This window comes from Bombyx mori, chromosome 5, assembly GCF_030269925.1.
Source record: "Bombyx mori chromosome 5, ASM3026992v2".
NCBI classification, from domain to species: domain Eukaryota; kingdom Metazoa; phylum Arthropoda; class Insecta; order Lepidoptera; family Bombycidae; genus Bombyx; species Bombyx mori.
The window spans coordinates 17,711,032-17,733,277 of record NC_085111.1 but is presented as its reverse complement, the minus strand read 5'-3'; the positions used below and the strand labels follow the sequence as shown (position 1 = coordinate 17,733,277).

The following is a 22,246-nucleotide window of genomic DNA, read 5'->3' as shown; positions in this document are numbered from 1 at the left end:
GTTCCAAATCCATACTTTGAGTTAACTTTTACGTTATCGAGAACGTTAAAAAACTCGCACTAAGCACACAGATTTCAATCACTGGACAAGCCGTAGCAAAATGGGATATTTATTTATGTTGAATTTGTTGTTTTTTGTTTTGTAATGTTGAAATTGTGTTACTTCAACGTTATTGACCCTTTGACTTCAGCACGAATTGTCCAGCCCGGCTGATGTCGTTAAGACAACGTTGAGACAATAAAAACTCATAACACGTTATATTATTCACTTAGCTCACGTCAGTTTTAAATTGTTCTTACGAAAGAAACCATTCCGTTATCCTATGTACAGCATTTAGACCAAAAAATGTGATGTACAATCAAGAGAACATATTTAAATTGATTTATTATCGATCTAAAATAAATTTTGCGTTTACGTTATTAAATCAAACATATGTATCAGAGCTCGGCTTCATGAAGCTGTTACTGTTAGCTTGCTATCAAGCTTCCGTGTGCCATCCTTCAGTCAGCGCAAGCTACGATATGTTAACTTACCCTCATACCGACTGACTCAGTGTTGCGGGAGTCAGCGCGCCTAACTGATGTAGCTAGGGTCGTGGGTTCGATTCTCACATCGGGAAAACATTAATGTCTGTTTGCTCCTTGTCTGGATTGTTAGTATATTAAGGCGTATATAAGTATGTATGTCAATCCCTGGTATGTATAACACAAGGAATCCTAATTTGGGGCCTGTATGCTAAGTTTTTTCACGTTCTCGATCGCGTAAAAATTAACTCGAATTTGTATGAATTAGAACGTTTGCCTACGTTTACCGCTAGGGGCGCTGTTTCAATTGCATACGGATTTGAGTTTACTTTTACGCGATCGAAAACGTTAAAAAACTCGCACTCAGCACACGGATGTGTGATTTGTTTTCGGTCATTTATTTATTTATTAACACTGAATTCGATTACATAGCCATGATGATGTTTATTTCAAAGAAAATGCGTTGTTCAGTTTTGTAAGTAAAATCACTAAACGTTAAATAATGATTACAAAATTTAAAAGCTATTTACCATTTACATACATCGCGTGATGTTTATCGTTTGGTAATACATTTAAAATGGCCGTATGAGCCGATGACTTCTCTTAAGTAAACTGAAATAAAATAAAATTTAATAATATTATTACTTAAGTAAATTATACGCAATAGCGCAGTGGAAGTGAGGATGAACCATGCTACAGTGGAGAGTGGTGCGATGAGAAAATGTAAAAAAAGCGATATAATATCAATATTGGTAGGACCTCTTGTGAGTCCGCGCGGGTAAGTACCACCACCCTGCCTATTTCAGCCGTGAAGCAGAAATGCGTTTCGGTTTGAAGGGTGGGGCAGCCGTTGTAACTATACTTGAGACCTTAGAACTTATATCTCAAGGTGGGTGACGCATTTACGTTGTGGATGTCTATGGGCTCCAGTAACCACTTGACACCAGGTGGGCTGTGAGCTCGTCCACGACCTAAGCAATAAAAAAAAAAAAATTTCTTCAGACGAAATTTCTGGAGGGTACTTAACGGTAGGCAGCGGCTTGGCTCTGCCCCTGGCATCGCTGAAGTCCATGGGCGACGGTAACCACTTACCATCAGGTGGGCCGTATGCTCATCTGCCTACACGGGCAATAAAAAAAAATATTAAGAGGTATATAAAATATGAATGAAACTATAATGGAATATGAATGAAACTTTATTTGTGTATTCCAAGATACACTTTTAAAAGAATGAAAGCATGAAAAAAAAATGAATTTTTATCCAATTCATGTATAGACTACACTACATATATCTTATTCATTTAAAGATATAGTGAGAAAAGATTTTCCTTCGTATTTTTTCGGAAAAGTTCGTATTTATCGTGCTCTCTTAAATAGCTTCAGTACAATGACATTATTCATTTTGACATTTGACACAAAACAATAAAGTTCCATAATAATTGGATATGAACATGTCACTCATTTAATACGATCATTCATTGACAATTCGTGTCATCGTATTCCGATAAAAATCCGAGTTTTCCCGAATGAAAATAATTTCTCACTACATCTGTACATCGTGTTGTGTATCAATCTGTATAATGAAGTTGTACTTGTCTCTTTTGCTGCTCACGTCAATAGGTCGCGTTACATTTGTTGTCACCGAATTTATAGACTATAGTGCACTGGAGCTAATTAACAACTCTACTGTTATCTGTTAAGAATTCCAAACGACACCAATGCCATATATCTTAACTTATCGATGGCCGTAATACTTTATGCACGTACTGTTTGCAAAGAAAATATTTATTTTGTACAACGGACGGATGTTCTGAGAAAACATTATGATGTCCGTTTGCATAACGCATTTAAAGCTTAAAATCACAAATACGTCGACGGTACCTATTGCGGCGTACGATGACTTTTAATGACTTTAAATGCCTCTTGGCTAGGTGGTGCGATGACCTCCGAATCAGTAAGTAAGGATGTGGATGAGGAGAGCCGAAGACCGAGCTCAGTGGTGTGGATTGGCAGTGGACGGCTGTGGACTGATGATGATGACGATGATGAAATGCTTAACAAATAATTATTTGGTATTAGGGAGTGACTTGGCTATTCCTCTATTTGACCTTTAAACGATAATTACATAATGAATAAGACAATATTTAGATATATTTATGTGGTGATTTGTGGGCCGTATGATCTGCCTACTTTTATAAAATAAGATAAAAAATGTAGGCATTACTTAAGTGTGAGTGTGGCTTGAAGAAAAAGTACATTCCAATTAAATTCAGGTCCAGAATGGAAATAGCTGTACTCGAATTAAGTAACGTAAATTCCATGCCACACTCTTAACGAGTTTCTACGGCTCGTATCGGAGATTATTTGCGTAATAAATTGATGTAATGAGAAATATATGTCATTTATTGTTAGACCAGTTTTTTATTGTAACATGAAGAAATTTAGGTTCTATCGATAAAATGGGCTTAGAGGTAGGGCTTGTTCGAGTTTTTATTTTAAGAAACAAAGACTGTAAATTGGCACCATCATCCCCGTATCATCCTACATGTCATTCACCCTCTAAATTTGTGCCATAAAGCAATCGTGCTTTTCGATTTGAGATTAAGCGGTAATCAGATCAACTCGTGTCTTGACTGTCGACTTGAGCAGCCATTTTGCGGGGATGGATTGTGAGCACACCCATCTAACCAAGCTACATAAATTGGTAATGTGATAAGCTAGATTATAGACGTGATGATCAAAGTGGTTGACCCTCATGTATTCTCAATCACTACGGGCTATAGTGGTTAGTTTGCCATCGAATATAATAAAATACTCTCCAATTATACTAGAGGGCTATGAATGGCGGTTTTCAAACATCCGATCTGGCATTAATGTCGAATGGAATCCTCAACAAAAAGAGAACAAGACTTGAAAGGGAAAACAAGACTTGTTTACTCTTTGTAAGTTATATTGTAGGCCCACACGGCTATTTACTATCTTCCTACCTTCCTTACAAAGCAGGCACAAAGCAGGACGACAAGGACAGTTTGTATTTACAATTGATACTCCGAACGCATGTCACAAGATATGGATCCAAGCTCATGAAAAAAATGAGCAACCCATGTGTAAGAACTTCACAATACTGAATTATTTCGAATAATATTTAGTATGCTCATTTAGTTTTTCTTAACGCTAACACCTTCCGCACACAGTACCGACATTGTGAACCAAACAGTTTGCGATGTCAATTACTAACATTACTCGACCTTCTGTAGCAGAAACACGCAGTGCCGTCAAGGCGAAAGCTATTATTACACTTTTTACCGAACGTAACCTCTTTAAGCGAAATAAATAAAACGAGACTACACAATAACGTAAAATGGAACGTAACAAAATTCTTTGTACTACCACTACTAATGACATAACATAAAGTTGCAATGGTTTCTGTGAGCCTGGTCCGGTGATGTCAGATCTCTCATATACAAACATAGGTATCTATTTGCAGACATTTTTCTGAAATTAAAAATGAGAAATCTTTAAAACGCCGTAAACACTTTTTTAATTATTAAAAAAAAAAAAACGATATTTAACACAATTTTCAAATGTCGACGAATTAAAAACACCTTAGCCTTAAATAATAAATAAACTTTAATATTTAAGGCCTTGGTCGTCCTTGACCATGAAATCTTTTAGTTACGTTAAAAGAGTTACGTTAAAAGAGACGTCGGATAAAAATAATATAATAATTATACTGACGGTAAAAACAAGACTAAACCAAAACAGCAGTTTTAATTATATTGCCCACAACCCGCGAAAACCGGGGAAAATTCTAACATTTCAAATGACAAAAAGAGTCTCATACGTTTTAATTGACATGACATCAAATATCATGATCTACCACACGTCGTAAACTTAATTAATATTTCGCTTCCTATCGTCAATGGAGACAATGGCACTCTCTCTTATGGTTAAATATTTTAATAAATTACATACTTATATACTTACACACGCTTAAATTTTATGGACAAGTATTTTGATTTTGGTTAATTTACTGACAAGAAATTCAAAGTAAATTCGTTAAAGAAATATATTATGGTATTTAGATTTAGACATGTTTTCTGACTCCAGCTTGATTTTAGTTAATCGATTTTTATTACCTGTCAAATAAGTAATGTGTATACTTTTTAAAATACAATTTGTAACGGAAAATTGTGTCAAGAATCCGTTAAATAACAGTTGCAATTGCTACGCAGTGAATAATAGTTCAATAAAGTTTGGGGTGAACAACATAGGGACGATCTTCCGCTGAGCGGATGTTATTGCTCGGTAGAACATGACAACATCATTCGGGACTTGTCTTGAAAAAGTCGCCACCGCAATTTAAGTTTTTGTCAAATACCCTGTATTTTATTCAGATAGAAGAAAAAAAGAAGCTATAGATACCAATCCTGTCTAAGCATGACTAAACCTCTGAATATTAGAAGTTAATTCCAAATGAGTAGTTGCCGTGGCCTAAAGGATAAGACGCCCGGTGCATACGTATCAAGCGATGCAACTGTGCCGATGTTCGAATCGCGCAGATAGGTATCAATTTTTGTATTTTTTCCCTATATATTCCCTGGTACTCAAGGGACTATTCCAGCTACGCCCGGACGGGTACGTGAGCTAACACTGGCCCTAGCTAGAGCAGTGCTTCGCGGAATCTTCCACCGGATCGGAATCGCGACCCACTGAGAAGATCCGACGAGAAACTCAGTGGGCTGTGCCTTTGGGTTAATTGGCTCATCGAACTCTTCGTCGTAATTAACCGACGAGTTCGACGATAACGGTGACCGGTGCTTGATAGACCTAAGAGTACCGAGAGTGAATCCGGGGGATCAGACAAGACATGTTTCGGGTGACGCCGGCCTTGCGTTGCCCAGTCGCGGTTGGAGATGGATGCAATACCTCAATTCTTTGTTTATGACAATAAATCCAAACTATAGTTCAACTTCTAGGTTCAATGAACTTTTAAAGGACCACAGTTAAATATCACGCAATTTTCGATCTAGTTTGAACAAAATAATATACATTTGCGTTGTATTAAACCTAGCATTTAAGTTTTGAAATTCCGTCGTAATTCGTTACAGAGTAGACTTAATTTATTCAAGTTGCGGTTTCTTGATAAATAATTTCAAAACCGACCGTCTCCCAGAATTCATCCCTTGGTGAACTAGAATGTTCAATCACTACTCACTATTGATATGAATAGCACTCACTGACGTTTGGATGTGAAGTGGTTGCTACGCCTACTAATTACTTGATGTACATTTATATTTGATTGCACTAATATTGTAAGAGCTTACTGCCCATTTGATGTTTACCGGAGCCCGTAGGCATCACTACGTGAATATCGCAGCGTAAAGTGTGACTTATAGTCTCAATTGAATTGTATAACGGCAGCTTAAACCATATATTAAGCGTTTTTTTTTAATTTGTAACATTGCTTCTTTGTACAGTAGGCCATCCCATCATTATGGAAGTCGTCCTATCTATGAGTATGTGTTTCATATATTTTAGTTAGAAGAATTAGTACTTGCCTGCGGATTTGAGCACCGGAACAACTCACATCCCTCCCATGGATTTACGAAGTGTAGTCGGTACTTCTATTTTCGGTTTGATAATGCTCGTGGCGTGGCTGATCAACCTTGAGGTCTCCAGCGAAGGAGTAACGCCAAGAGGGCACTTCTGGCTTCGAAGGCAATAAAATTTTGACGGATTAAAAACGACAAATTACTTTTTTTTTGGGTAGAAAGAACAAAACAAAAGAAGTAGATATGATAGTGTTATGATCGGAATACACTATGAAGCATGAGGTTGAGAGACTACGAGATCTATTTCACAGAAATAGTCGATCTATTTCACAGAATCATTCGAACCCGATGAATGAGTCGAATTTTGAATTGTTTCACCTAAAAATTGTTCTTTTTGGTAGCAGCGTTGCAACGTCAGCTCATTATCGATTTGCAAACATGTCAACGGAAATATTCTCAAAGTAACGCTCGATTCGATGAACTAATGATCGATTTGATCGTTCAAAAAGCGCACAATTGTTTTCATTGATTTCACGAGATTGCGAAATTAAAATGAAGCCTGGAAGTAAAAAAAAAACGCAAGGTTTCCCGCACTAGTTCGAGGTCTTATTGCCTAACCGCTGGGCTGCCGCGAGGAAACTTAAAATATTACAAACAACTACTTAATGAAAATATATTCTTATTTGCGCTAAATACTAATTTTTCATCTACGACTTTTCGCCGATAAATCCACAATAAATGTAACTGCTTAGGTTTTTTTTATTTTTTATTGCTTAGATGAGTGGACGAGCTCACAGCCCACCTGGTGTTAAGTGGTTACTGGAGCCCATAGACATCTACAACCTAAAATGCGCCATCCACCTTGAGATTTAAGTTCTAAGGTCTCAGTATAGTTACAACGGCTGCCCTACCCTTCAGACCGAAACGCATTACTTACTGCTTCACGGCAGAAATAGGTAAGGCGGTGGTACCTACCTACCCGCGCGGACTCACAAGAGGTCCTGCCACCAGTACGTAGGGTAATTATTTAATTTCATTTCGTTCCTAGGATTATTATTTAAAATCGGACATTGTAAAGAAGAATTCTTAATCAATTTATTTTTTATGAGCAAAATCAGAAAAAAAAATTGTTTCTCCTAATACAAGCGAACTTTTCTTAGGACACGAGTGTCTTTAGAAAAGTGCTCTTAGAGAATATAAGAGCTCTCGAGAATTTTTAATATAGTATTAATAATAATAATAATAAGCCATTTATTTCTTGCTTTACAAAGCTTAAAAAATATAAATGTATGTATTACTATTTAGGATGTAAAAGTTTTGTAATGAATCAGTAAAATTTAGTTAGCAAGAACGCCGGATCGGGTAAAGGCCTCCTCCAAAGATGCCCAAGCGTCTCTATCCTGTGCTACGTCTATCCAGTTTGGGCCAGCTGTTCGTCTAAGATCGTCTTCCCATCTGATTAGTGGTCTCCCTCGACTTCTCTTGCCCGTTGGGCCGCTCCGAGATGTAACTTTCGCAGTCCATCTCTGGTCTGTAATATAGTATTACTAAAGATAAATTAAAAAATCTTAAATTACAGCCAAGTCTCGCCACGATCAGGCCATTGACCTTGCAGAACCACAACTTTTAAAACGATTTAAACAAGTATTTACGGCGGGAAAATATCATATTATGGTGGATATAATAGCTTGGATATGAATATCGTCATCAATAATGACCGTTCTAGAAGCATCTTATTTCACACAGTGTTGTAAAGGTCACAGGTACAAAGTACGCGGAACTGCAAAGGTATTTAGTTTGCTCTTGAGACGTCAACGATTTTGACGTTGATGCGCAAAATACCTTGGGGTGAGGCCGCATTGTAAATATATAAAAAAATTCGGAGTTTTTTTGTCGAAAAGTATTCGAAACATCGGAAATACTAAAATAAAATACATACACGGGATACAATGGGATATAATTAACATTGATTTCAGAATGTGAAATTCTCTGATCGATTATTCATAATATTTTATTAGAAATAATTATAAAACTAATATTTCATAATATTTACAACCACCGACATATTTTCTATCTTTAAAATTATCACATTTAAAATATATTTTTTTAGATTATTTTCTACTCGTGTTGAAGGGAAAAGAATCATTATAACTGAAATGAAAATCTCATTATTTGAAGGTTTTTTTAGACTGAGGTACATCGGGGGCTGGGTGAAATTTTGATTTGCTTCACGAACTCCGGTATTAAGAGTAAACAGACACTAGTTAGTATAAGAAATATTATAAAATTGATTGCAAAGTTCTGCTGTTTACGGCCGCAGGACCATTGGGGTTAGCGAAAATCCCGTTCTCTCGAGCCGTTTGGAACCTTTGTGGGTCTACGACGACATTTCAATTCCCTATTTTCTGTATGTTCCGTGGGAAGTGCTTTGAGGAACTTTTTGAGATGTTCTCGTCATCTTAGTTTGATGATCGCACCATCATTACCACCGGAATTCATCCTTACTACCCAGAACTGTTGATTCATGGGTTTCCAGAGATCTTTTGTACCACGTCCCGTTCGGATTGGAAATCGACTGCCCCCAATAATGCTTCCTGAGCGCCATGACAGTTTCTTCGTCGAACGAGCTTTGAGGAGATTCCTGGGCGATAGATAAGGGTTTGGTTGTGCGCCTAGCTTTGCTGCATCTATGAGCAACGGTGAACACTCATCATTAAGTGACTCGTCTGTCTATAAAGACAATAAAAAGTATATTACCATCCAAACATCACAATGTTAACAGCTGTAGGCACCAAACAAACGCTCGACGCAAAACAGTTATGACAATGAGAGATAATTCACTTAACAATACCATTGTTTCTTCACGCAAAGGCGTGACGTTTACATTGTAATTTATTTTCCCATATTACGTAGTGTCAAACAAATAATTTCTCAATCTTATCTAAATTTTATTAGGTTACGTTTAGTGAAAGAGCAATAATTTTGCCGTTTATTTCTGGTTTCCGTTGTCCCTATTTTACCCTTTTTGTTCAGTCCTTCAGGCTACCTACTACGAGTAATCTTGCTTCACGGCGAGGTCACGAGGCTTCACCCGAGAGACTTTGCTAACATTTACCCTAGCAAGAGCAGTACTTCGCTGTTTCTACTACGGAATCGGAATATCGACCCACTGAGAAGATCTGGCGAGAAAGTCAGTCTTGGAATGTCTAAAGGCACCGATTACAGAGCGGGAGGATCGCTAAACAAGCTTAAGGAGGGTACTGAAGACCCGATCCAGCGACATGGTTGTGCCCTTGGCATTGCCAATATGAATGACATTGGCGATCACTCATCTTCAGATGGGCCAAGCGCATCAGTGTAATTTAAACAGCTTCTAAAACGCCCAAGGAACTATGACTAAGACTTAAAAGTCTAATATCCTCGATAAAAGTCAGGAAATATCGTAAAAAAAACAAGTTTATTTATTATTACGAAATAGTCGATTTAATCGGTTCTGTTATACGTAATCTCGATGACGAAACAAACAAACAAAACACGTGCTAGTTAATTACTGTTAAGATGTTAAATATTACGTATTATGTTTGATAATATTTAGGGCCAGGGTCAATGACTTTATACATATTTTTTTTCTTGCTTAGATGGATGGACGAGCTCACAGCCCACCTGGTGTTAAGTGGTTAGTGGAGCGCATAGACATCTACAACGTAAATGCGCCACCCACCTCGAGATATAAGTTCTAAGGTCTCAGTATAGTTACAACGGCTACCCCACCCTTCGAACCGAAACGCATTACTACTTCACGGCGGAAATAGGCGGGAAGGTGGTACCTATCCGTGAGGACTCACAAGAGGTCCTACCACCAGTGACTACGCAAATTATAATTTTGCAGGTTTGGTTTTTCTATCATAATTTGTTTAAAGCACTAAACTTGTTTTTACACTTTAAGTTAGTGAAGATTCTATTGGTGTATTTAAAAGAACTAGTGTTTGTCCGTTAGAAATTCGACCGTAGGTAGTCATCCTCAATTTATGATTTGGTTACATTGTTGTAGGCTTATTTAATGGCATCTCGAAAATATGAACCACTGCCTTGCCTATTTCGGCAGCTCAGCAGTGATGTGTACATATTTGAAGGGAGGGGCAGCCGTTGAGACCGAGAACATGGAGGTTTTCACGGTGGCATTCACGCTGTGAAGTCTGTGGTAATATGGAAAACTTAACACCAAATTGGCCGTGAGCTAGAATCACATGATTAAACAATAATAAAAAGTTTAAGAATAAATACGAAGGTTTATTCTTCCACACTTACAGGTGGTTCTTCACACTTTACTTGGTCATTGTCGCTGAACCCGTCGCTTGCGACAAAGAGCTCGACAAGTAAATTAACCCATAGACACAGCCCACTGAGTTTCTCACCGGATCTTCTCAGTGGGTCGCGTTTTTGATCCAGCGGTAGTTTCTGCGAAGCACTGCTCTTGCTAGGGCCAGTGTTAGCAACATTTCTGGTTTGAGCCCCGTGAGCTCACCTACACGTTAGGGTGAAGCCTAAATAGCCTCTCAAGGCTAACAGCATAGCTAGGAAAAAAATATTCTGTCTTAATTTGTCTACAAGCTCGTAGACAGAATAAGTTAAACCTACAATTATAACAACAAATTAGATCCATTAAATTACAAACTTATCTAAGGCCATCAGTTTCTTTAGCTAAGTTCAAAAGTGTTAAATAATTTCCGTACTATTAAAAAAAAAACCTTGACACATAATTTTAAGCATTACCATAGATAAAAAAATAGCACCTTCGTTTATTACATCTGTAAATAAGGCCACAGATCAAGTATAAGCTACTACTTATTACGATATCGACAAGCCGTAGAACTATCGCGACGGCATACCCAGTGCCGGATTAGCCGTGAAGTTGGAAGCAGCAAATGCTACAACAGACCCGCGCCTTTGAGGGGCCGCATCCCTGTGCCCAAAAAGCTAGCTTATCTCAAATCACCAATGCTAATAATGCTGGAAAGCAATTTAAGGGCCCGCTGTTTACCTTACTTCGAGCCCTGCGTTGGCTTTATCCGTCACCGGACATACCTAATACCTTCATGATCTCGAGAGTAGCTCGAATTTTCTTTAAAACAAAGTACGATCATTAAATTTGGTGGTAAGACGACTTGGTAGGTACCACTATTCTGCCTATTACTATAGCCGTTGTACTATAGAATTGAGACTTATGACTCTTGTGGATGGCCGCATTTACGTTATTGATACCTAGTGTGTCCGAGGACGCGTGTAATGACAAGGCCGGTTGTTTACGCACTACTTTATTATATTGACGGCGGACGCAGCCGCCGATGCTTACATACCTAACAATTTCTCCCTCCCAAATGTACCCCTTATCCTAAAAGAACTTCCTGAAATCAATGGGTGGCTTATTCCGGCGTGGTCGGCCGGGAGCCGGCTTATCTAGTGTCGGTGATATTGGCTGTGGCGTACTAAACTGTGGGCTATTTCTTCCACTGGAAGGTGAGCAGCTGGTGGGAGTTACGGGCTCTGCTGATTGTGGGCTTATAGTGGCAGTAATTTGATCTTGGTCAGCACTGCCCATAGTCTCCGCTTCCACAGACTGCGTCGTTCCTGCTGGCTGGCAGGTAAGCGATGATGACGATGACCCTACTTCTGCTGGTGGAGCTGATCCTGTTGCTGTCACTAAAGCCCCTTTAGATCCAGCTGTTGTTGCCTCGCTCCCGCAGTCGCTGTTCCGTGGATCTGGTATATCCCATACGTTGAATGTGTGAGAGTTTTCTGAAGGTCCACTCTCCCCTTTAAACACGTATAGTTGATTTTTATGCCTTTTAATAATCTTATTTTGATCTGGAAAACTGATGTCGTACATAACTTTGCCTGTCTTTTTTATCACAACCCCTTTTGCCCAGTAACTTTTCGACTTATTAATATATTGTTTGAACCATACTTGTTCCCCCGGCTCTAAGTCTCTGGTAATTTTGCCACCATAATTCTTAGCCTGTGAGGACTGTTTGTTACTGATTAGCAAGGGTAACTCGGATTGCGAGGGCGATGTGTTTACCGTTAACAAGTCTAACCGCGAGCGGAGTGGATGACCAAAAACCAACTGAGCCGGAGAGGTTCCCGTGGTACTATTTACCGAATTACGATAATCAAAAAGGAATTTCGCTAATCGTATCGGAATTTCATCAGTTCTACACCCAGACGAAAAAATAGTTTTGATACCTTTTTTAACAATTTTAACAAATGATTCCGCCTGTCCATTACTCGACGGATGGTATACTGGAGAAAATAATTGTGTTATGTCATTTAACATACAAAAATTGCTAAGCTCCTGGGAAGCAAAAGCGGTTCCGTTGTCACTCACTATAGTTTTAGGTACCCCAAACCTTGACATGAATTCGCATAATTTCGCGATTACGGCTTTAGAGGAGCTATTGCTATTCATGTCATAGCATTCTATCCACTTAGAGTGTGCATCTACTATTATTAAGTAAACTTTGTTATTTAATGGACCGAAAAAATCTAAATGAATCCTATGAAAAGCGGCATCAGGATAGGGCCAAGGTGCAAGGGCCGCGCGCGGTGGTGACGGGCGCAGTTGTGCGCACACCCGGCACGTCCCTGCCAGTTTCTCTAGCTCAGCGTCTATACCCGGAAACCACAATCTACTGCGAGCGTCTGCCTTCATTTTAACGATACCAAAGTGCGAGCTGTGTAGTTCTTCCAATATTCTGCCGCGTACACTTTGTGGAATAATTACTTTGTGACCACGCATGAGAATACCATTTTCTAGTGCGATATCGTTTCGACATAAGTAATAAGGCTTAAGACTCTGATTTGATAGTATCGATAACTTACGTGGCCAGCCGTTAGCTACATACTTAGCTACGCTCTTTAGTATGGGGTCGCACGCCGTCTCTCGCTGCAGATCTTGCCTCGTGACTGGCAGGCATCCCTCCACTGCGAAACTGATATGCTCGTACGCTGCTACCTCGTCCCGCACGCCTTCCTCACCTTCGGAACCCGGTTTTGCTACGGGTAGGGCCCGCGATAAGAAGTCAGCTGTGTTCGATGCGCTGTTTACATATTCTATATTATAGTTATATGCGCTTAAGAAAATTGCATAACGTTGTAATCGATTAGCTGTTACTTCTGGTATACCTCTATTATTTCCGAAAATTACCGTAAGCGGCTTATGGTCCGTACGCAAAGTAAAAGGTTCCGACCTACCATAAAGGAATTGGTGGAACTTTTTCACACCAAATATTATAGCAGTCGCCTCCTTTTGGATTTGTGAATATTTTTTTTCTGCAGGCGTTAGCGAGCGAGATGCGTACGACACCGGTCTCTCGACCCCGTTCCGATCCTCCTGTGACAGGATAGCACCTAACCCGACCGGGGACGCATCTACAGTCACGATTGTTTTTGCATCAGTAATAAAATGTGCTAACACCTGTTCCGATGCTAACATTTTCTTTACGCAAGTGAAAGCCGCGTCTTGCTCATAGTTCCAATGCCATTTGACGCCTTTTTGTAATAAGAAGTGTAATGGGCTTAATATAGACGATGCGTTTGGGACAAAATTCCTATAGTAGTTTATAAGCCCTAAAAATGATTGTAGCTCGTTTAAATTTTTTGGAATAGCGGCATCTAAAATTGCTTTTACTTTGTCTGGGTTTTTTCTTATCCCGTTTTTATCTATGGTGTAGCCTAAGTATGATACTTCGTTTTGGAAAAATGCGCACTTGTCCTTACGCAGGGTCAAGCCCGCATCCTGTAGACGACACAAAACTTCTTTTAATTTTCGTTCGTGCAGAACCCTATTTTCAGCAGTGAGTACCAGGTCGTCCAAGTAACAATACACGCCCTCCATGTCCCCTACCAACGATTCCATGGCCCGTTGAAAGATAGCTGGCGCGCTCGACAACCCGAACACTAACCGAGTATAATTAAATAGGCCACGCGGGGTGTTAATGCATGTTAATTTTTGTGATTTTTTATTAATTCTAAATTGCATATACGCCATAGACAAGTCTAGCTTACTGTACTCCTCACCGTTATGAAGTTTAGTAAACAGTTCTTGAACCGATGGTAGAGGATATCTCTCCACGAGTAGTTGTTTGTTGATTGTACAAGAATAATCCGCACAAATACGAACGCTGCCGTCATTTTTTAGAACCGGGACTATTGGTGAGGCATAGTCTGAGTACTTTACTGGTTCTAAAATATCCAAGGAAACCAACCGTTCGAGTTCTGCATTAATTCTATCTTTTAATGCAAAAGGTACCGGTCGCGACTTTATAAAAACCGGTTTCGCGTTATCTTTTAATGTTAAACTGATCTCGAATTTGTTAAAGCAACCTAGTTCGTTTGAAAATAACTTTGGAAATAGTTTTGTCAGTTCCATTACCGTAGTAACATCAACGTTTTTGCAATAACCAATGGTTGAAATGAGTTCTAATTTAAATTCACGCATAAAGTCGCGGCCTAGTAAGGGAGGTCCCCCATCCCGAACAACGTAGATACTCAATAACGCTAAGTGTTTCAAATACTCGACATTCATATTAAGTACCCCTATTATGTTCAAGGTACCCCCATCATACGTAAATAATTTTTTCGCTGGTGGTGACAACGGAACCCCGGAAAACCAACGCTTGTATGTCTTTTCGGATATAACAGAACACAGGGGAACCACTGTCAATTTCGCATCTAAATTTACGACCTTCTAAACACACGGTCTCGTACAAAGGCTCACCATTTGGACAACTTATATTTTTCAAAAACTCACCGTCATCGCCCTCGTCATCGTCGTTACCTTGCTCCAAGTGCTTCACTTTGTTCCTGGGGCACATTCTACGGAGATGACCTTTACGATCACATATTCTGCACTTAAATTTAGAAAATCGGCACTCTGACGTTTTGTGATTTTTGTAACCACATACTAAGCATTTTACGCCGGCTGTTCGGTCCGCGCTCCCTTTTGCTTGTTGGGCAATCTTGAAAACGCCTTCCCGACCGGATGATTCCGGCACTACCGCTGCAGCTGCACCTTCTCGTGCGCACCGCACGCTCTCTGCCAGCTCCACAGCTTTGCTCAACGTCAGCTCTCTGATTTCTTGTGCGAAAAGCCTTTCTCGCTCGGGTCCTCGCAACATTCCCATGACGAATTTATCTAGCAGAGATTCTTCTAGGTTTTTGAAAGCGCAGTGTGCGGCCAAACCTCGCAAGCGTGCGGCCCATTGCCCATGAGTTTCACCATTTTGCTGCATCGCTGCGTAAAAATTATACCGCTCTGCGAATCCGCACCGCTTTGGAATAAAGTGTTCATCTAAAATACCTAAAATGCTTTCATAGCTCTTTGTCGCAATATCGTCGGGTAACGCTAAGTTGCTTGCGAGCTGGTAGGTACTCTCTGTGAGTGCGCTGAGGAGTACTGCTCTTCTCTTGATTCCGGCTTTATCAGACTGCTCATCGATGCCGTTAGCTATGCACCATTGCTGCAATCTACTCTTATATGTCTTCCAATCTTGATTTTGATGATCAAAACTCGACAAAACACTTAAAGAAGACGTCCCGAACATTTTTTTTTTTTTTTTTTCGTCACGTGTGGGTATACGTAAAGCTCGTCGCCAGTAGTGTGTCCGAGGACGCGTGTAATGACAAGGCCGGTTGTTTACGCACTACTTTATTATATTGACGGCGGACGCAGCCGCCGATGCTTACATACCTAACAATACCTATGGGCTCTGATAACCAAAACTACGTTCCGAGTGTATTTATTAAGTAACGTAAATTTAGTATAAAACCTTTTTTTTATTGCTTGGATGGGTGGACGAGCTCACAGTCCACCCGGTCTTAAGTGTTTACTGGAGCCTATAGACATCTAGACCGTAAATGCGCCACCCACCTTGAGATATAAGTTCTAAGGTCTCAGTATAGTTACAACGGCTGCCCCACCCTTCAAACCGAAACGCATTACTGCTTCACGGCAGAAATAGGCAGAGTGGTGGTACCTACCCGCGCGGACTCACAAGAGGTTCTACCACCAGTATTTACGCAAATTATAATTTTGCGGGTTTGGTTTTTATTATACAATATTATTCCTTCACCGTGGAGTCAATCGTGAACATTTGTTAAGTACGTATTTCATTAGGAAAATTGGTACCCGACGGCCGGATTCGAACACCGTTGCATCGCTAGATACGAATGCACCGGACGTCTTATCCACGGCCTTATCTAGGCCACGACGACTTCAATACTTTGACAGGTCTGACTACTTTTTTTCAGGCATGACAGAGGCGGTGGAATTCGGCGCCGGCTTGGCTTGGCGTCTGCTTGCTACCCTCGAGGGAGGTTCGATTATTATAGCAGCGTCGGCTCTCCTCGCTTACACCGCCCGCAACCGACTCTCGATCCGAACAGATCAACGACCAATCAGAACAGTACTAGTGAGTATCGAAAAAAGAATCTGTCAAAATTCAATAGAACGAACTGAAACTGAAATTAGGAAGGAAGTTTAAAAAAGCAAAGCCATCTTTGTCATTCATCGATCCAGCCACTCATTCTTCCATTCATGAGCATCAATTTAATCCACGATCTGTTTAAATCACCACTCAGCAGGAAACATCACCACAGCCGAGAGGGTGGGGAGTTCGGGCAGAGGGGATTCCCCGAGGCCCGCATTATGCCTCCGTCAGGGGACATAAGGGTCCCGAAATGTCGGAACTAAAATTTTGTAACTCAGTCAAACATAAATTTTACTGCAACAAATTAAAATGCTGTTTATGTTTCTGTTAAACTAACTAGGTCGCAGAATCATAAACATCGCGATTTTACGTTCTGCCGAACCTTGTACGAAGCGCGCCTTTATTATTACAACGCTGTGGTCACAAAAATTCCACTATCTTTGTAAAAAAGCTAATAGAATTTTAGAAAAGTAGCTTACTGGTGGTAGGACATCTTGAGCCCACACGGGTAGATACCATCACCCCGCCTATTTCTGCCGCTAAGCAGCAATGCGTTTCGGTTTGAAGTTTGGGGCAGGCGTTGTATCTTTTCTGAGACCCTATAACTCATACCTTGAGGTGGGTGGCGGCATTTACGTTGTAGATGTCTATGGCCTCCGGTTACCACTTAACACCAGGTAGGCCATGAGCTCGTCCAATCATCTAAGAAATTAAAAAATCTAAAGGTATTGATTGATCAGCAGACGAAGAAAGTTTATCTTACGGCACCAGCGCCAATACCCAATCACTATATCTTTAAAATGTGCAAATTGTAGTAAAATAATCAAAGAAGCTTCCAGAGAACAAATGCAAAGAATGAATACCCCTAACATAGACAATGTACCTTTAAACGATTGGGTTCGTTAATGTGTTAAACAAGGGTCAAGAACGAAGTCGTTTTGCCCTAAAGGATAAAAGGCCCGGTTTAGTTATATCGAACGATGCAACCGCGGTACTAATCCCGCGAAACAAATTACAAAGGAAAAATGCACTTGACACGTGCTCACGCACGACTTCCATGTTAATGGATCGTGTAATGAAAATCAAATTGGAAAATATACAAACCTGTAAAGGGTTTTTCATTAGGCCCTTAAGAGCTCGAACTTAAAAAAAAAAAAAACGGTGTTCGTATGTTATATTAAAATACAACTTCTTCTTCTTAGTCGCATACTTCATTGCTGAGGGTCGTGTCCCTGAAAGCCCTTCGTGGCTCTTTGTACAAACAGCTTCCATTTCCTTCGGTTTTCGGCTTCTCTCAGGGCTGTCGCAACAGAGAGACCAGTGAGCGCAGTTATCTGATCTGACCAACGGTTTGGTGGCCGGCCGTTATTTAATTCTATTGGAGTGGGTCTTGTTTTACTGAGTCTAGCTCGTAATGGCGCCACGGTCGTACCTAATTCACCGCCGGACCACCGGCAGGTTGTAGTACTGGAGCTTCCACTTACATTTTGAAGCTGGATATCATAACTTCGTTTTCACGTCTTAAGTTGCCGTCCGCATTCGTGGTTGTCGTATCAATAAATAAACCTTCAAAACTCCTTGAAGACAATCCGTTTATTGTTACATAACAGTACCTAGGTCATTTAAGATAATAATCAATAAATCGGATTTGATATTGCCTTAGACTTTTAGACGTTTCAATGAGTTTTTAATATTGCTCGATAACATTCCAGGTAACGAATACGAATGAATCATTAGGAAGAGAATTGAAAACGAAGTTCGAGCTGTGCGGGTGCACGGTGACGAGCGGAGCGGGAAGCGGGCGACGAGTCGACGCGCTTGTCGTGGTCGGCGCTGAACCTAAGACCGAAGGACTAGATGGCCTCACGGGACTTGTGACGGAAGATGTTTATAATAATATCAAGGCAAGTATAATAGCTTAAAAGTTTTGAAGTGAAAACTTCTTTAGAATCGTTGTGATTTCAAACCGGATGCAACGGAAAAAACGACAGGTAAGAGACACAAATACAAAAATGTGTAGGATGAAGCCAGCAAAGAATGAGACAAAAATATACATACTATTTAATACAGCGCCATCGGTGAGATTTTTTAATACTAACGTGTGTATGAAAGCTCTTGTAGTGAATTTTAATTTAGGATTATACGTGAAATTAAAATATCAATTCACAGAGGGCGCTACCTTACAATTATTTACTAATGACAAAATTTTACATCTACTTAAGACGTTTAGGATAATTGTATTTTAATTTTGGAAGGTTTCACTTCTACCACGTGTGAATTGCACACATTTTGTTTTTTTTTTCTCTTTTTATCGCCGCATAAGGCAGACGAGCATACGGCCCACCTGACGGTAAGTGGTTACCGTCGCTCATGGACGTCAGTAATGCCACTGCCTACCGTTGCCTGATTCATGTCATAGCGCTCGGGAAACACCGTTTCCTTAAAACCTTCCTTAATCCTAAAAACCTTATCCAAGACCATTGCTAGATAAATTAGCGGTCATAGTAGATTATTTTTATTTAAACAAAAACTGTTGTAGGTACTGAACGAATCTACAGGACTCGAGGTAAATTTACATCTAAAAATCAAACTACATTAAAATACTACTATAGATTTACTCGCCCGACTCATACATTGTTTACTGACAAAAACCCACTTAATCAACTAGTAATTTACAAAAAAATCAATCGATTCGTTTATTTCCAGTTATTAGAATCATTTTCGCCGTTGGTAAAAGAAGGTGGCTACATTGCATGGGCTTGCGCGGGAGCTGAAGCGAGCGCGACGCGGGGCGCGTTCGCGGCAGCGGAAAGAGCATTCGATTCAGTGCTACAAACTACGTTACAACATACAGCTAAACTGTAAGATTTGTCTATGATGTTAATCAACTTGTGATCAAACGTATACATGTTTTTTTCTTTTCTTTAACTAACCAACAAATTGTATTAAGTATTCTTTTTATAATAATAAACATTAAAAATAATTATAAAACGGTAAAAAATTAAAGTTTCTTATGATAATGATGTACTCGATGATCAAGCTATTATATGTTTATAAAAGTAATAAAGATGTTTAGCCGACAAATCCCTAAATAGAAAACAATAAACATGGTGGTAAGACATCATGTGAGTCTATTTCTGCCGTGAAGCAGTAATGCAGTAATAATTTTGCGGGTTTGATTTTTATTACACGATGCTATTCCTTCACCGTGGAAGTCAATCGTGAACATTTGTTAAGTACGTATTTCATTAGAAAAATTGGTACCCGCCTGCGGGATTCGAACACCGGTGCAGCGCTACATACGAATGCACCGGACATCTTATCCTTTAGGCCACGACGACTCCATTTCACTCCACTTCGGCTTAATATGTACCTGAGAATAAACATTTACTTCTTTATTATTTGCAGAGTTCATTGCGAGCCAGTATGGATCGGCCGAGGTGAAAGTCCCCAACGAACCGCCGATATACTTGTCGCAACGATATTAAAAGACACGAACAGAAACAGCCACACATCTAGGTATTCCGTGAGGTAAAACATTACTGATCGTAGAGTCATTCGTCAATAAAATATAAAACTTGACATAAATATAATCAACAAGTTAAAATTAATCAAAATATAAAGATAAAAAAGTTAGCTTTTAACCTATAAAACCTATTATAACTTTTTAGAAGTGCTCAAATGTTGGAATTGGAATAATGTCCTCGGATGTTGCTTCTCTTCTCTCTCTGGGACTTTAGTGGGACGTTATTATGAAATAACGTGATCGATACGATCCGTCCATCATGTTTCATTCACTTTCACACTCCATTCGCCCAGTGTGCGTAGTGCGAGTTTTTTAACGTTCTCGATAGCGTAAAAGTTAACACAAATCTGTATGGAGTTGGAACGTTTGCCAACGTTTGCCGCTAGGAGCGCTTTTCCGCTTTTAAAAAACTCGCACTAAGCCCACTTCATTAAATTCGCCCTACCTGTGAAAAAAGTAGCGCGCCTTCTACTATGATAGTCGAGTTTCAAGCTGACAGTTAATTGAATCTTTAATTTTAATTTTAATTTTAAATTAATTAAATTTAATGATGTACTTAATTTTCCAAAATGAAAATGCTTTGTTCTACATTTCACTTTAATTTCTTATTTTACTCGTTATTGTTATAGAATTGTCACATTTACTCAGCAAGTTTGTGATTCCAGAAACGCTGCAAATATTGTGAGTCAACGTGTTGGGCGTTGGCTTAAGATCGCAACGTAGTAAGAGTTCTACCAATCGGTGGGTCTATATCATCCATTAACATTTAAATTTAAATAAAATATAAAAGTTTTAGAGAAATCTACTGTGTTTTATTTAATCACTAGACGATGACCGAGCTTTACTCGTTTTTTTTTTTTTATAACGCCATCTTGTTGTGTCTTTAAAGCGGTTAGTTGCCCTCAATTAAGAAAAATAGTATTATTATTCGCCAATAGATGTCGGGAAGAGCTGATTATTGAAAACACGAATAAAACAACATTTTCTGAAAATAAATCGTTGCTAGATCGATTTATCGCCCCCGAAATCCCCTGTATACTAAATTTTATGAAAATCGTTGGAGCCGTTTCCGAGATTCAGATTATATATACATATATTAATATACAAGAATTGCTCGTTTAAAGGGATAAGATACCTATTATAGATTAGTAGCATATTTATATGCCTCTTAAGAATGTTACTTTAGGTACCTACACCGCAAACTGGGCAGTTAAAACTTTTGAGCTCATAGATTATGACATTTTTTGTGACTGCCATGTGGGTCACCGGTGCCCTACGCGGAGCATACAAGTAATGATGTCGATTTCTGTTATTATGGTGCCTGAATTCTCTAACTTTGCATTCTCTTGTTTGTTAATGTATATTTTAGTCTTTTAGGCCTCTAAGAAATAGATTCATTCTCAGTAACTTCGGATTCCTGATTCCCAGTCTACTAAATATTCCGACGCCTTGGCATGAAGATCTAAAAGAAAAATCAACATAATTACTTCAGTGCGCCACGTAGGACACCGATGACCTACATGGCAGTCAAAGGGTTAAGAACTAAACTAATTTTAAGTATACAAATTAAAAAGCAAAAATTCGCTGAAGAACAACAGCCCAAATAAAAAAAAAAAGAATATATGGCCTGGACACTTTTGAGCCAAGTCTTATCTTTTTTTTTATCTATTATATTTTAAACTAATATTACAACAATTAAAATATAAAAATCTTTTATATATATTATCTATATTAAACGAGATGAGATGAAGATTATTAAATTAAGTCTTTAATCAATTGGGATGAAATAAATGAAACAAGTTAAAATGGGATGAAATACAATCTCAATAAAATGGTGGTTATTTATTGAAATTTTATCAGTGGAGTTTTTGCAAGAGCCCTCCAGCAGCTTCGTTTCAGTTTCCATATTTGTCTACTTTCACAGATGCTAAACAGTTAATAAACTAGCATTATTACACATTTAAACCAGAAGAAACCCTACTTGAACAAAAAGCAGTTCACCCACCTTCGCTCTACGCGTTCATCTCCCAAATTACTTTTTAAATTATCGCCATTTTACGAAGAGGAAATTGAAAAGAGTTGATACAACATTTCTAGGTTAAAAGATCAAGTAACCAATTGATAGAAACAAAAAAAACATTGATAAATACATTTT

The 22,246-nt window shown here is 39.1% G+C and overlaps 2 protein-coding genes and 1 long non-coding RNA gene across 4 annotated transcripts in view; 1 reads left to right on the top strand and 2 right to left on the bottom strand.

The window, feature by feature from the left end:
* LOC101741240 (uncharacterized) overlaps positions 1-20,892 on the top strand; it is a 27,665-nt gene extending 6,773 nt beyond the window's left edge. The window contains exons 2-6 of the mRNA XM_004923835.4: positions 16,387-16,547; positions 18,278-18,469; positions 19,272-19,426; positions 19,974-20,096; positions 20,757-20,892. Of these exons, the coding sequence (XP_004923892.1) occupies positions 16,387-16,547; positions 18,278-18,469; positions 19,272-19,426; positions 19,974-20,096; positions 20,757-20,814 (689 nt within the window). The 3' untranslated portion in view covers positions 20,815-20,892. The remainder of the gene's footprint in view (positions 1-16,386; positions 16,548-18,277; positions 18,470-19,271; positions 19,427-19,973; positions 20,097-20,756) is intronic.
* On the bottom strand, positions 11,378-15,822 carry LOC134198963 (uncharacterized protein K02A2.6-like). 2 transcript variants are annotated; one of them, XM_062668832.1, is made up of 2 exons: positions 14,888-15,822; positions 11,378-13,175 (listed from the first exon to the last, which is right to left on the bottom strand). In XM_062668832.1, the coding sequence occupies exons 1-2, from the start codon at positions 15,678-15,680 to the stop codon at positions 13,132-13,134; spliced, it is 837 nt and encodes a 278-aa protein (XP_062524816.1). In that variant the 5' UTR covers positions 15,681-15,822; the 3' UTR covers positions 11,378-13,131. The 2 variants fall into 2 exon arrangements, with proteins under 2 accessions (XP_062524816.1, XP_062524815.1); XM_062668831.1 differs by having other exon boundaries at positions 14,888-15,790.
* On the bottom strand, positions 19,170-22,246 carry LOC105841295 (uncharacterized). The gene is made up of 2 exons (XR_009973267.1): positions 22,097-22,246; positions 19,170-19,938 (listed from the first exon to the last, which is right to left on the bottom strand). It is a non-coding gene; the product is annotated as an uncharacterized LOC105841295 (long non-coding RNA).

What these genes read in the sequence shown, in the direction of transcription:
- LOC134198963 (XM_062668831.1), bottom strand. Translation starts at nt 12,874, where the DNA reads ATGCGTGGTCACAAAGTAATTATTCCACAAAGTGTACGCGGCAGAATA.